Below are 15,831 nucleotides of genomic sequence, written 5' to 3'. Positions count from 1 at the left end.
TTACTTTAATGTGAAACCACTCAATGAACACACGGTATACGTCACCTGCTAGCTAACTACGCTACGTGCTAATGTACCGTTATCTGATCTGTTTTATCAGCCGGGAAGCCAAAGAACGAGCAGAACTCCTCTACCTGCTCCTGCGACCACATCCTGATACCAAACACACACACACATACACACACACACATCGCAGCTTTAGCGTCGCCGGCTAGCTGGACGGCACCTTCGGGCTGTGTCGTCTTTCTAATTTCACGTTTTCATCATCTAATCCCTTCTTGACTTGCAAAATGATCTTTAAAATTTAATTGAGTCACGGTGTCTGTCGAACAGAAGCAAAAAAGTATTTGCCATCTTGTGGCGTGAGAGAGAATTCGTCCCTTTTGGCAGTTTGCAATCTTCAGTTTAAAATCCTGCGTTAGTCGCAGAACAAACTTTAAAAAAAAAAGAATTAGATGAACTAAACATGATGTTTTTGGTTGCTCCATCTAACGGCTTCATTTTGTGCCAACTGGAGTTCAGTTCTTCTTCTGGTCCTTCTTCTCTCAGAGGCTGCTGTTGGAAATATCCTGAAATATTAAATATTGCAGGTTCTCCTCACCTCCAAAACAACCTGTAACCCACACAGGCACACAGAGTGTTGGTAGAGTTTGAATGGGGCTCTAATAATCAGGCCGATGTGAGGCTGAACCACCCAGATCACAAACTCTACTGTCAGTCTGCTCTGAAAATCAATGATCTCATGTTGCTCAGATGTGTTTTAGGAAAAGAACTGATGAGATTGAACATGATTTTTTTTTAATTTTTAAGTGAAAACTCAGCCTCTGACTGAGAATCAAAGCTCAAAACACGAACACATTCACAGAGAGGCATCAATTTTACAGCTGTGTTTTTTTAACAGCCTCCTCTGTCATGAAAACACAAAGCAACAACAGCGAACATGTGACAGTATGACTATGTGCAATACAAAAATACATTATATAGTTTTCTAAACACTTAATATCCTTTTTGAACGTTTAGTACTGAAATGTACAAATATATTGGTTTATATATATTTTCTCTTTTCAGTTACAACATGCTGCTTATTGTGGTTAATATTATTTACATTATTATTATTATTATAATTGTTATTACATGTGTTTTCTTTCGTCGTGGCTCAAAGAAGTGTTGGCTTTAACGGCCAGGTTTGCTCGGGTTGGTGGAAGTTAACAAAAAAAGCCGTGTGCCTTTTCTAATTGAATGTCGAGAGCGTGTGTGTCGAAGGAGACGGCGGCGATGACGACGATCAGATCAGTGTTTTGCAGGACAGCGATTGGTGGACTCTTCGCCCTCTGCGGCCGGGCTGGTCCTGGACGCAGGGGAGGAGCACGCAAAGGATTCGGGTTCAGAAAGAATAGATTGGAGGAGGAGGAGGAGCGAGGCAGGTTGGCGTCAGGAAATGGAATTCGAAAAAAGAATGCATAGCTTTCTCTATTTTACAAAACAGCAAACGGTTAAACTTCAGCAAAGACTTAGTGTTTGGTACATTTTCTTTATTTATCCGAAATGACCACAAGTGTGAGTGTTTGACTGTGTGCTTCTGTGTCGGAGCTCCATCTTCACCCCGAACCTTCTCTCTTATTGACAATCAGTAAACTGAACCGTTTGGTTGATTAACACCAAGCTGTTGTGACAGAGTTTGACTTAATGACTGGGAATGCTGCAGGAGTCACAGTTTGAACTGATTCTCTGGTGCATAACTGGCAGTAAAATGTGTGGAACGGTTTGTTACAGAAGATTTTGTTGTTGTTTTTTTTTTATTCTTTTGCTTGACAATGTATTGAAAGTTTGTTTTTCTGTAAATGTGCTTTTGTCCTGAAGAGCAGCACAAACTAAGATTGCCTTCTTATTATCGCCTCTTCTTCACAGACCTCTTTTCTTTTATTATTCTCGATCTGGGGAAGTCGAACGCTCGGGTTCAGATTCACGCTGGCTTTGTTTACATGCATGACTGAAAGACACCTTTCGGTTTGTCACTGTCCTTTTTTATTTGACTTAAACTTAAACAGAGACACATTTCTGTCCCTAGACCTTCATCGGGTAACGCAGGTGAAGGTGAAACGCCTGCAGGAGCTTTTCCTCATCTTTGTTTACATGCACCAACAATCCTCTTATTTCAGTCAGCAGGTAGAATGAGACGAGGCAGACGTTGAGGAAAAGGGCTGATTTAGATGTTTAATGTGAAGGTTAAAATCCCGTAGTTATAGTTTGCAGCTCTGGGTGCAGCACATTGTGTTAGGAAAGGGGAAAACAGTTGCACAAACTGTTAGATTCATAAAACTGCTGGTTTTTATTCGACTGAGACGGACGGTTCAAGGTTCAGTGTTCATTTCACCGCCTGACGGAGTAAAACCGAACTTTATCACCTTTTTAGTCTCCGTTGTCTTTGCTGAGTTCAGTGGTGGCGTAAACTGGACTGAAGCCATTATTCTGCATGCAAACACAGCCAGTGTTGCCTGTGAGCACAGAGCAGCACCACTGGATCCGTTATGGATGAAGTTGCTCTTCCACTCTTCCCTCTCCAGTTTTATTTTATTTTTATTTTTTTTTTTAACTCTGATCTGGTCCAGATGTCCGACCAGACGTCCTTCCACCTCTCTAAACCTCTCGTTGACCGCATCGCCAATCCACGTCGACCAGGACGGACTGCTTCTTCGTGAAAAATAGCTTTATAACGAGAGTGTGTGAGTTCCACAACTTGTGTGAGGAGTTTCCTGGATGTGTTTGTCTTTGTGTTTCTGAGGTTAGAGAGAGTTTACTGACAATCTTTGACTGACTCGACATCCTCCGATCTGATTTCTCCACAACACTTACTCGTGTATCTTTTCATTTTGTATTTTTACTCTAAGGAGCCTCTTGTTGTCTTCGACGCTCCTTAATGTATGATACAGTTCTTTTACTCTTGAATTTATATTTATACAGATATACATATTTTTTGTATCTTTTTTTTTTCCCCCCTTTTATTCAATTTCCCTTGTGCTAATGTTCAAAAATCCATGTCTACGCAGTATTATAGATGATGTAATGTGGACAGCTATCTCTTTTTTTACATTTACGTATGAACTGAGAATTTGTAAAAATGCTTTCACAGTCCTTGTGTGTAAAATATATGTATAAATTAAATTAACCAACTTGGACTTGTGCTTTATTTTTTTTACTGAAGCAGAAAGTTGGCTATTTAAAGTTTGAGTGAGTTTAAACCTTATTAATTTACTTTATTTTACATGTTTTAACGTGCGACATAACGACATTCAGAGTTTATCTTTAACTAGCTTCATAACTACAACATAAAAGTACTTAATTACAAGTCTTGCATTCAACATTTGAGTAAAAGTACAGAAGTTATCAGAAAAATGTTCCACAAGGGTGTTCACTATTAAAAAATAGCTCTTTTCAGACTATTACATGTAATAATGTAAATGTAATGTAATAATGTTGCTCGCCAAGGCTGAGCATGTTATAGTTTATACATTTACATCATATTTGCAGTTAAATCAGACATAATCTGGATTATTTTAAAGTCAATCCTTCAGTAGGGTGAGCAATATTAATAATTAATGTCATAATGTCTTACAAGTTACAAGTTTACAGTAACTTTACAGTCATGTGCTCAACAATTGCACCAAACATACAACACTGCCCCCTACTGCTCTGAGCTTTACTTTATTCATACATTTATTATGCAATACTTGGGCTTCCTGTGCAATAGTGGACTGTACAGACGAAACTAAACATGAAACACGTAATTGAATTGAAAAGAGAAAAATATACTGGACAAAACAAAACTATACACACAGATAAAAGAAAAAGGCTCAAATTCCTACTGCTTTCATTGCTTTACTGTCCATATAAAGCTCCACCATAGTCTGATTCTACTTTAAAATGTTCCATGTGAAACCCAATTCTGATTTTATTAATACAAATCACAGTAAATTATAATGAAGTTTTATTCTAAGGCTTTTTAATTATGTCATGTTCAAGCCAAACAAAACGTACAGTTGAAAAAAGAAAAGTTTGTCCGTCCTTATAATACTCCACCATAGTCTGATTATACTTCATATAAATACAACAACAGTAACAAACAACAGTAAATTATAATGAAGTCTTAGTCTGAGGCTTTTTAATTGTATCTTGTATCATGAAAAAACTTACAGGACAAAAACAAAACTAGAGATAAGAAGGAAAAAATGGCTCATAAACTCCTGCTTCTGTCATTAATTCACTGTTTTACTTCAGTCTATGTAATGTTCCACCATATTGTCTGATTATACCTTAAAATATTCAATGTGAAACCAAATTCTGATTTTATTAATACAAAAAAGTCTTATTCTGAGGCTTTTTAATGATATCATGTTCAAGCCAAACAAAGCATACAGGACAAAAACAAAACTACATTCAGAGATGAAAGAAAAAAAGTTCATAAACATAGTCTGATTATACTTTAAAGTGTTCTACGTGAAACCCAATTCTGATTTTATTAATACAAATAACAGTAAATTATAATGAAGTCTCATTTTAAGGCTTTTTAATTGTATCTCGTATCATGAAAAATAAAAAATAGCTGCTGTTATTAATATAATTCTTATTATTATAATGTTTATTATTGTAATGTTTATTAATATAATGTTTTTTATTATAATGTTTATTAATATACCATTTATCATTATAATGTTTATTATTATAATGTTTATTATTCTGATGTTTATTAATATAATGTTTATTATTCTGATGTTTATTAATATAATGTTTATTATTATAATACTTATTATTATAATGTTTATTATTATAATATTTATTAATATAATATTTATTACTATAATGTTTATTATTATAATATTTATTATTAAAATGTTTATTATATAATATTTATTATTAAAATGTTTATTATATAATATTTATTATTAAAATGTTTATTATTGTAATGTTTATCATTATAATGTTTATTATCATAATGCTCCACCATATTGTCTAAATTACTTTAAACTCTTCTGGTGATGACGTCAGAGTCACGGACGGGTGCACGCCGTGTTACGTAACGGCCGCTGAGGTCGTCGGGTTGAACCATTGAACCCTGCCGGGTACCAATCCCACAATGCAGAGCGCATGGCGCGTCATTGGAGAGGGACGATGATGGCGGCGGTCGGTGCACCAGAAGTGATCACACAGCTGGAAAGCGCTGCCAAAGTTTTAATGGTGAGAAATTTAACGTTGTTTTATCGCAGCCGCGGTGCGCTGAGCGCCGGACCCGGGTGGAGCCCGGCCGGTCCGGGTCTGGCGCGGTTCGCACCCGTGTTTTGTTCCTTAAATGTGTCCAGCTTTCACCACAGACACGGTAACGTTATGTGAGCGATGCGTGGCGCCTTTCCTTTCCTCTCCCTTCCTCGCTTGTCTCCATCCCGTGGAAACCCCGCTCATCATCCCATCAGCCCCCGCTCCCCTCCTCCCCTCCTACCCCGAACTAAGACCCCACGTTTGGCTCAGTTCTCCAGGAAACTTCAGCGGGCGGCGTCGCTGTTAAAAACGGCACCAGCAAGTTTTGTGGACTCTTGTTTTTAATGCTCAGCTCCCAGAAACACCCGGTTACCCCACTGCTGCTGCTGCTGCACTAGCTAGGAGCCCCTAGCTAACCATGTGTGGGGCTCATTAGCTGTTAGCTGCAGCCTCCTCTGGTTGTCTGGCCTCCTTTATTATTATTATTAGTATTAGTATTATTATTATGGGCAATAAAAACCACCCTGTTTTTGTCCTGGAGGCTGGCTGGTTTCCTCCTGTGGACTCCTCAGCGCTCACACAGGTGTTTTTACCTTCACGTCTGAGCTGTTTTACGTGTTATTGATTATGATTTAAAGCCATATTTGAGTGCCAGAACTGATCTGGGCTGTTCCAACATGTTCAGCGTTCAGCCAAAGGCTCCAGGTTTGATTATAAAACCTGAATTTGACTGTTTGTTGAGTCTCCGCTTCACATATTCACGTCTTTTATACACAATAACAGAGATACATGAATATAAGATAAGTGTTAGGTAGCAAAGCGAGTAATAAATAAGTGGGAATCAATAGAAACTGAGTTACAAAGAGCCGAACGTGGAATAAAACAAGCAAAGCAACAGTAACAACGGTGATAAATAAGTAAAAACCAAAATAAAAACTGAATATAAGATAAAATAAGATGAAATATAAAAAGGTAAAGTGCTGGTTAGTGTAACAACAGCATGTAATTCATTCACGAGTAATGTTGTTAAGCATGTTTATATGTAAAGTGTCTGTAGTTCACTTGAATATTCAGTTTATTATTTCCACATGTTGTGTGCGTTCATATATCGACGTCAGCATACCAAACAAGAACAGAAACACTGAATAATCTGGACGATCCACAGAAAACAGAACACAGGCCGACGTCTCTGGTTGGTTTAGTTATAATATGATAATATAATATATAATGCAGCTCTGTTTTAATGTATAACAAAGGCAAAACTCTGTTGTTTTATTCTGAAATCTGATTTATTTTACTTGTAGAAAGTTGTGAATTTGTAGAAAGTTGTGAATGTGTAGAAAATTAAAATGTCAGACACATATAATAATAATTTTCCTCTATTTAAAGTTGCACCCTGTCTAGAAATCATTGCAACATTGACTATCTGCAATAATCTGCCTGTTTGGTAATGTAAATACTGCACGTAAAAATGTTCAGCTTTGATTCATAATAAAACAGTTTGAGTTTAAAGCATCGATACGGCTTCTGAAATCACCAGTTTATCTGTTTTAAACTGATCATTTCAGTTTATTTATTAGTTCCTAAAGTATTGATGTGTGAACAACAGCTGCATGATGGACTTTAAGAAGTGACTTTTTTTTATTTTTTTGGATGCTCAAAGGCCTTTTACTTACTACTTTTAATTGCAGTTTTTGTTGATTTTTGATTGCTGTTTTGGATTGTTGATAGATTTAAGTCCAACTGTCACTTTCTTTTAGCTCTGCTTTGGTCTCCTCCAACTCCTGAATAGAATAGAATAGAATAGAATAGACTTTATTGTGAGTATGAACAGGTACATTGGTTTTCTCACTTTTTAACCAATGATGCAGAATATTATACATTATAAGAACAAAATAAAATGGACATTGATCCTTTTTAATGTGATCATTATTTTCTCAGGTGGTCTCTTTTTGAGATTAACATCTGAGAACATTCACAAAAACACCAAACAGAACAAACCATACACACAATAAACAAGAATTAAAGGAGCATTTACATAAAATAATCACAGAAACATCAGATAATACAACTTTAACATCTCCAAGGGGAGTTTGAATGCCGATTGCAGTTCATTATATTTATATTTAAAAGGTGAACAAGTACCTGAAATATACATTCAGGGGTTTCTAAGGTGAAGTAATTACTGGATTCACGGCTAATGTAAGAATATTCATTAAGAGTTACAGTTACAGTGATGGTTACAGCTCGCCTCCATTCTTGGTTCTGTAATGTTTACTGAGTTATTGATTGATTGGCTGTCAATTAGCTGCAATCCTACAGTGAAATCTATAACCGTACGTCAGGTTTGTACAGTGTTTTCACTCTGCTCATTTCAAAGTGTAAATCTTCCTCTGTGTCAACTTACAGGTTTATTAAGTCAGATAATAATGATGCTTCCTTAAGGGTCTATCAGCACTGTTAACCACTTCTCATTGACTCTAATAGTCTTTAAAACCACAGATATTAGCTTGAATAAACCCAAACTTGTCTGCAAACGCTCACGTCTTTGTGTTTCATGTGTGTTTTACAGGCACCGCCGTCCATGGTCAGCACCGAACAGAGGCAGCATGCTGAACACATATTCCTCTCCTTCAGGAAATCCAAATCTCCTTTTGCCATCTGCAAGCACATCTTAGGTAACTACTGACTTCAGCCTACGTATCCTGATTTTAACCTACGTTATTTTCTATAAACATTTGATAATTCATTCGGGGAAGGCTGATTATTATTTATAGGACTGGGAGCTGCACAGGCGGCCTGCGGAGGGGGAGGAAGGTGTTTTTCTCTTTCGCTTCCATTCAAGTGTTGAGATCCCTTCTGGGCTTTAACCACTGATGATATAATCACAAACCTTCTGCTGTGGCGTTTAATGGTGTTACATTAACTGTATGTAGTTCATGGAGGTTTAAAAGCACCACGATAAACACGCTCGCCTGGATAAAAGCTGCTAAGGTTTTATATAAACGCAGCAGGGACGGGCCATGATTTAGGATTAGTCTTTAAATTATAATGAATGAGTTTGTTGTTATAAAGATAATATATATTTATGGTTTTATCGTCGCCTGGTGGTAAGTTTGCCGGGAATAATAGATTAACTCAGTGCTCTGAGATGAAACTAGGTCTCTAAAGACCTGGATCAGGTCTCTGTGTATAAAGACGTGGATCAGGTCTCTGTGGATCAGGTCTCTGCGTATAAAGACGTGGATCGGGTCTCTGCGTATAAAGACCTGGATCGGGTCTCTGCGTATAAAGACGTGGATCGGGTCTCTGCGTATAAAGACGTGGATCAGGTCTCTGTGGATCAGGTCTCTGCGTATAAAGACGTGGATCAGGTCTCTGTGTATAAAGACGTGGATCAGGTCTCTGCGTATAAAGACGTGGATCAGGTCTCTGCATTAAGACGTGGATCCGGTCTCTGTGGATCCGGTCTCTGTATAAAGACTGTTAATGTTGTGGACAGTAACCCTTAAGTCTCCCTCCTCTCCCGTCTCCAGAGACCAGTAAGGTGGACTATGTGCTGTTCCAGGCCGCCACGGCCATCATGGAGGCGGTGGTGCGGGAGTGGATCCTGCTGGAGAAGACCAGCATCGAGTCTCTGCGGGCGTTCCTGCTCACCTACGTCCTACAGAGACCCAAGTAAGACGTCAACAACACAGGAAAACAATATCAATGTTCAATATAAAATATAATATTAATGTTCAATATAAAAACAATATTAATGTTCAATCTAAAAAATAATGTTAATGTTCAATCTAAAAAATAATATTAATGTTAAATATAAAAACAATATTAATGTTCAATATAAAAACAATGTTAATGTTCAATATAAAAAATAATATTAATGTTCAATATAAAACAATATTAATGTTCAATATAAAAAATAATATTAATGTTCAATATGAAAACAATATTAATGTTCAATATAAAAACAATATTAATGTTCAATATAAAATAATGTTAATGTTCAATATAAAATAATATTAATGTTCAATATAAAATAATATTAATGTTCAATATATGCTGGCCAACCATGTGATAACAACAATGGCGTCTGTCACGTGACGCCAATGAGCCAAAAAAAGACTTTGATTGTGAAAACAGACGCCTGTAAATCAGCAGATTCCTTTTTTTTTAGCATCACAACTCAACAAAATGACTCATTCCATCGTCAGAGTTTGATCCACTCAGTCTGATAACATTTGGAAAGTCTAGAAAAGTCATTTTGTTCCCGTTCATGTTAGCTAAAGGCTAACAGGGCGTTAGCAGGCCTGAGATGCTAGTGGAAAGTGGAAGATCCGGGTACTTTTACACCCGCGAAGTCAAACTTTCTTGGCTTCATGCAGCGCTGAGCAGCTTTTTACAGGAGTGAATGGAGGGGGGGGGCTGTGTTTACTGTTTGACTGGACAGAGTGATTTAAACACAGACACAAAGATAACAGTAGCACGTGATTCAGGCCAAAAACGACACATCATGTCCGTCTGCTGGTGGTCTGCCTTCAGTAAACCTTGTTTCGGTTGAACTTCCTGTAAGTTCCTCCGGTTCAGAACATCGATTCAGTGTCTCCCCCCACCCTCCCTGTTTCCTTCAGCCTCCAGAAGTACGTGCGTGAGCAGATCCTGTTGGCGGTGGCGGTCATCGTGAAGAGGGGCTCTCTGGACAAAAGCATCAGCTGCAAAAGCGTCTTTCACGAGGTCGGACAGCTCATCAGCAGCGGGAACCCCACAGTGGTGAGACGGACACACGGACGCACCTGCAGCTTCATCCAGTTTGATTTCAGCTTCATTCAGTGAAGTGAAGCAAAAGACTTGATCGTTGTTCACGTGGGCTCCATCACTGATTTAGAAAATATAATAATATATGATTAATAATCCACTTTCTCCAACATGTGTGGGTGATCTTAATGGGGAAAAATATGAGCCCAAATCCCCAAAATTAAGACTAAATATGTAAAAAAAAGTGCTAAATATGTCCTAAAAATATGTTGGCGTGACTTCACCTCAGTGCTTCTCTGCTATAGAATAAACTGGGCGTCTCCTCTTCAGCCAGCAGGTGGCACTACTTCTCTTGTTTCAGCTGTGAGAGCGCAGGTTTCATTTCAACACATCACCAGATCAGTTTCATGGTCGGCTCACAGAAACTGGATCATTATTTCACACCTACACTGAAGTCTGGAATGAGATCCTGTGTTAGATTAAAGCCACAAACTCTGTTTCACAGCTGTGATGTGAAGGACCACGTCAGTCCTCCCCTCTGTGGTGGAGAGTAGAGCCGTTTGTGGTTTAGTTTAGTTTTCGTTGTCGAGTGTTTCTGTTTTTATTTCCTTTAATGATGCGGCAGAAGAGAAAAATTAGTTTGAACTAATCTAGAGGTGTTTAAATGGGACACATGTTAACATCTGTAACAGTACTTTTGATCTGTTCCTGTATTATAGAAAGAAAGAAATAATAAATGAATTAATAAATAAGAAAGAAAGAAAGACACAGAGAGAAAGACGGCATGTATTAATAAGACAAAGGAAGAGGAAGAAAGAAAGCTTATATAATAATAATAAGAAAGAAAGAGACAGAAAAAAGAGGATTAGAGGGAAAGAAAGAAAAAAACCCTGTATAATAAAAAGAAAGAAGGAAAGAAAAAGAGAGAAAGAGACGAAAAGAAGGACGAACGTCTCGTCCAGGTCAGTTTTTTTTATAACACAGAAGCACTGAGTCAACGCTGTGAGTCTTTGTGGAGCGAACGTCACTTCTGGCTCCATGAAACCAAGATGGCGACGCCCATGAAGCCAAACTCGAGGCTTCAAACCGTCGTCACTGTGTCACTTTTTCCCCCTTAAGTTTATCAGATTTCCGCACACATTTTAAACATCACGATTATCGTCAGTACCGTTATGGAGCGTCCAAGCTTGCTTAGAGTTCATATGTACTTTCTGGGTCTTGACTGATGACCTTTGCTAAAGTTTGACCTGCTAACATTTGATCTCGTCGTGCTGCAGCAAACGCTGGCCTGCTCCATCCTGACGGCTCTGCTCAGCGAGTTCTCCAGCTCCAGTAAGACCAGCAGCATCGGCCTCAGCATGGAGTTCCACGGCAGCTGCAAGCGTCTCTTCCAGGTTTGTTTCCCCAACCTGCTCTGTGTCTCCACTTCCTGTCCAGCATCAAGCATCGTTTTTCTTACTCCGTTGTCCTCCCTGACCTCCAGGAGGAGGGCCTCCGTCAGATCTTCATGCTGACCATGGAAGTGCTGCAGGAGTTCAGCCGCAGAGAAAACCTGAACGCCCAGATGTCGTCTGTCTTCCAGCGCTACCTGGCTCTGGCCAACCAGGTCCTCAGCTGGAACTTCCTGCCGCCCAATCATATCCTTTCTTTGTCGGGCTGACGGGGATTCTCACACCCGGGAAGGTCAGGATCATAAATTTGACCATTTCTAGATCCTAGAAATAAAAATACCGCTGCAGCACGGCGAGGAAAGGCAGGTCAGTTACCTTTCTAACTTTTAGTGATTCCAGTGTCATCATTGACTCTCCTCATTGGTTTGATTCTTCCCTTTATTGATTCCTGATACATTTTAAAAGTCAGCCGCCACAGGTTTTATCATCTCTGAGTCTGAACCGTCAGTCTGCCATCGTCTGAAATGGATGAAATGAGAGAATATTTGCACAGCATTTATTTTTAATAGGTTTAGAAATAGGTCAAAAAGTCTTGGAAGCCTGCCGGCGTGGCTCTGATTTATTATAACATGAGATATTTACCCTCGGTAACAGTTTTTTAATCATCATTAAAAAGAATTGATAAGCTTGGAGGCGTGCCATTCCAATGGATCGGACAATATGAAGTCGGTTCTTGACTGGAACTGGTTCATGATTCCCACCTCAAGGCTCATCATCTCACATGTATTTGTTATTCTAAAAAATGGCAGAGTACTTACACCAATTTAGGCACCGAATAAAATCATTAAAACTCAGTTTTATTCATCACTTTTATTGATTTTATCCAGCTGTTTAACTGCAGAAGTCTGACACCACGACATCACTGGCTCAGTGTCGTTTTAGCGACAAAAACTGTTTAGTTTTCCGGTTAGTTTTAGTGTTTTACTCAAATATATTATCTATTTTCTTGGGACACACTGTTTTAAAAATGACAAACCATCACAACAGACCTTGTCTGTGGATCCTGAGAGTGAATTTTTACTTAATGAAGTTTTAACAAGATACACGTTTGATAAATAATTATTTTTATGCAGGAGTTATTGAAAACACAAACACGTTACAGACTTCAGATTGTTTGCAGACTGACGGCAGCAGAAACTGTTAAGTGCGACATGAGTTGTTGGGGACACCAACAAGTTTTTAGGAACGACTGATCTGAACGACTTATTTGGACGTTTTTACAAAGTGAACATTGAAACTATGAAGTTTGGAGTTCTTTGTTGGAGGGTGACGGCTGTTATAAGTCCCTGCTCATTTTAAAGATCATACTTGTGTTTGTAGGTTCTACTAGATCAGATTTACATGTTTTAATGCTACATATCATTTTCCTAATATCGGACATGCAGCTGTTTTCAGCATCTGCCTGAGGAGGTCACATGATCAACAGATCCCCTTATGACATCATAAAGGGAATCAAACCTAAATGACGTGTTTTCACACACGTTTATTGAAATGTGGAGCAGAGGATGGTCTTTGGTTTAGTTTGGCGGCTTCTAGCCACACTGGGGACTCATATTTATGTTGAAAAGATATTAAAAAACTGCATTTTACATCATCTGGAAGCTTTAAAAGAAGAGGGGTCATGCTGGTGTTCAGTGGAAAGTCCTCTTAATTGTTTGTTTGTTAGGTGCTGAGTGTAGCGGGGCGTTTTTGTGTAGATGAGTGTGTGTGTGTGTGTGTGTGTGTGTGTGTGGCTCAACAAATATGTGATACCCAGGAATGCATAGCTGTCCATGAGTTTTGCTTTGTAGTTCATCTCTTGTGCACACGTCCATGTTATCTTTGCAGTTGGCCGCATTGTTGAGTGAACTCAGTGTGTGTGTGTGCATGTGTGTGTGCATGTATACGTGCGTGTGTGTGTGTGTGTGTGCACGGCCAGGCTCATTACGACCTAAATCCCAACCAGCCTGGCATCCTCTCTGCCTGTCTGAGGGGATCTGGAGTGGCGCTCTGCTGCCAGCCAGGGCCATGTATCACTTTCAAAGAGGTGTCTGTGTGTCCATCTCCGGATCATTCCAGCAGCCCGCCACCCCCGCCTTGGCTTGTTGAGGCTCCCCTTGGTATGCCAGGCTCGCTCGGTTCGATATGCGTGTGTGATCTCAGAGATACACTTTTAAGTCCTGTGTGTGTGTGTGTGTGTGTGTGTGTGTGTGTGTGTGTGTGTGTTAGCTGTTGCAGTCAGTTTTTATACAACAGTTTAATTTAGTGTCTGTGTGTAAATGAAGCTGCCAGAGCGCTTTCTGTACACACGAGAAACATTTCAGTCTTCAGATTGAAGCATCATACGTGCAGCTGAATGTTGAAGATCTTAAATATGTTCTCCTGCATCGCTCGTGTAATTAGGTGGTTTTATAAACAGAGAAATGATGGAACGTTTTGAACTGTATACATATAAATGGGTTTTTAGTTAAATTCCCATAAAGTGTCCTAAACCACCAATGATACTACACATCAGTGTGTTTAGGTGTTGTGTGACAGGAAATTACTTTAACTTTAAAATGATCACTCCTCACGAGAGGTTATTAGAAACAGACTCACTTGTTTCATTAAACGTTCACATTAAATATAATCACAATTTTAATTATTTTTATTTCTTAAGACGAGACACTGCAGGTCCAAACGTCCAAAATAAACATTTAGGTGTTTATTTTACTGCACTTTGTCTGTTTGCGTCTGTAGTTTTGTCCTAAATTCACATCTTTAAAGGTTGTTTTTGTTAGAATTAGATTTTATTCTCTATATTCTGAAGGTTTTTATAGAGGGGTTTGATCATTTTATTCCTAAAAAATATGGCAATTGTTATTTTATGGCTGTTGGCAGTATTTTCTAATTTATGGAGTGATTAATTGGCTGTAATATTTCAACACAATGAAACAACGATTCAGAACTGTTCTGATTTCTGCTCTGGAAATGTATGCAAGCTAACACATTTAATTAGCTAGTGCCTCATTTGCATGTTTAAACATAACATTTCAGAAAGCTTATACAAAAAAATAATAGTAATGTAAAGTTCTAGTTATTTTTACCCCTTTCGCCTGTAGTGTTTCCCCTTAAGTTGGTCATTTTTTTCATGGTTTGGTTACATAAAGGATTAAGTGTGGCTTTAAAATACCATTAAGTACATTTAAATGACTTTGAGGCAAAGATAATTCATCATAGTCAGGTTTCAGGATGCTGAGTTGTCACAAACGTTGAACTGTCTGTCTCCGGCAATAGAAATAGCACACGGATTCTCAATTCAGGTGTTATTCTCCTTGAAATTCTGAGTGCATGCGAGCGTACGCGGAGCCCACAAGTACCCGGGCTGTTGTTGAAAAGGAGAACAGCTTGATGAAGAGCGCTGGGAGGCCCGAATGAGCGTGGCTGCCTGTCTGCAAGTGTCCCAGCACGCCCGTCTCCGTGTGATGGGATGCGAACGTTTGCCAGCGCCGGTATCGGGGGGCCTCTGCTTAATTGTGTGGCTGACAGCCGCCGCCTCTCGCACACAACACACACACACACACACACACACACACACACACACACACACACACACACACACACACACACACTCCTCAACCAGCTCAAAGACCTCCCTTAGATGAGCCGAGCGGCATGCATGTCATCTGTCCTCGCCGTCGTCTGAACCCCTTTGGCTCTGGTGTCATCTGGCCGAGGCACGCTCCCCGGGCGTCGGTACGACACCGCGTCACTCCACACCGGGCTTGACTCTGGCCAGGGTCGTGGTCGGGCCTCCAGGCTGCAGCGGCGGTCAGGTGGTGTAAATGGCTGTCCGAGCTGACAGATAGATCGCCCTCCGCCCCCGCTGCCTCCGTTCTGCTGGGCCAGTCTGCATATTTGCCTCTTTATGATGTTTATTCGGTATGCGAGGGATTATCTGACAGTCATCTCCGTCAGTTGTGTTGCTGTAGTAATTTGGTTCTCTCCCATGTGTTTGTTTCTTCACCAGAGAGGAATGTGTTGATTTCGCGGCGTGTCGGCTCGCTGGGACTTTCAAATTAAAGCACGGCCTTCCTCGCCTCTCCCTCCCGCTGAAGCACTGTCATCTTAATCTCTGCCTCTTACTTGAGTTGTGGTGATCTGCTGTGCGGAAAAGAGGAAAAGAAAGATTATTATTATTTTTAGTGAGGCGTAATAAAAGTGGCATTAACCTCTCTGAGCGACGGTTACCCCCAGCAGCCTTGTAAGGAGATATTCCTGTGCTGAAGAGATGACTGTCAGCCTAACACTTGCCTCGGCCCGGTTCAGTATTCTCATTAGCTGTTCAGAGGTCAATTTATAGGCATTTTGGCCCTCAGGTTAAGGTTAGGATTTGGAGTGTGTAAGCTGATGCTGG

At 39.6% G+C, this 15,831-nt stretch overlaps 1 protein-coding gene across 1 annotated transcript in view; it reads left to right on the top strand.

Moving 5' to 3' along the window:
- Window positions 1–5,142: 5,142 nt before the first annotated feature.
- Window positions 5,143–15,831, top strand: part of xpo4 (exportin 4) — a 58,123-nt gene continuing 47,434 nt past the window's right edge. The window contains exons 1-6 of the mRNA XM_070838586.1: window positions 5,143–5,232; window positions 7,823–7,928; window positions 8,787–8,928; window positions 9,882–10,020; window positions 11,283–11,399; window positions 11,489–11,642. Of these exons, the coding sequence (XP_070694687.1) occupies window positions 5,143–5,232; window positions 7,823–7,928; window positions 8,787–8,928; window positions 9,882–10,020; window positions 11,283–11,399; window positions 11,489–11,642 (748 nt within the window). The remainder of the gene's footprint in view (window positions 5,233–7,822; window positions 7,929–8,786; window positions 8,929–9,881; window positions 10,021–11,282; window positions 11,400–11,488; window positions 11,643–15,831) is intronic.

This window comes from Pempheris klunzingeri, chromosome 10, assembly GCF_042242105.1.
Source record: "Pempheris klunzingeri isolate RE-2024b chromosome 10, fPemKlu1.hap1, whole genome shotgun sequence".
Taxonomy (NCBI): domain Eukaryota; kingdom Metazoa; phylum Chordata; class Actinopteri; order Acropomatiformes; family Pempheridae; genus Pempheris; species Pempheris klunzingeri.
The sequence above is the reverse complement of the archived record's forward strand: the minus strand, read 5'-3'. Positions and strand labels throughout refer to the sequence as shown.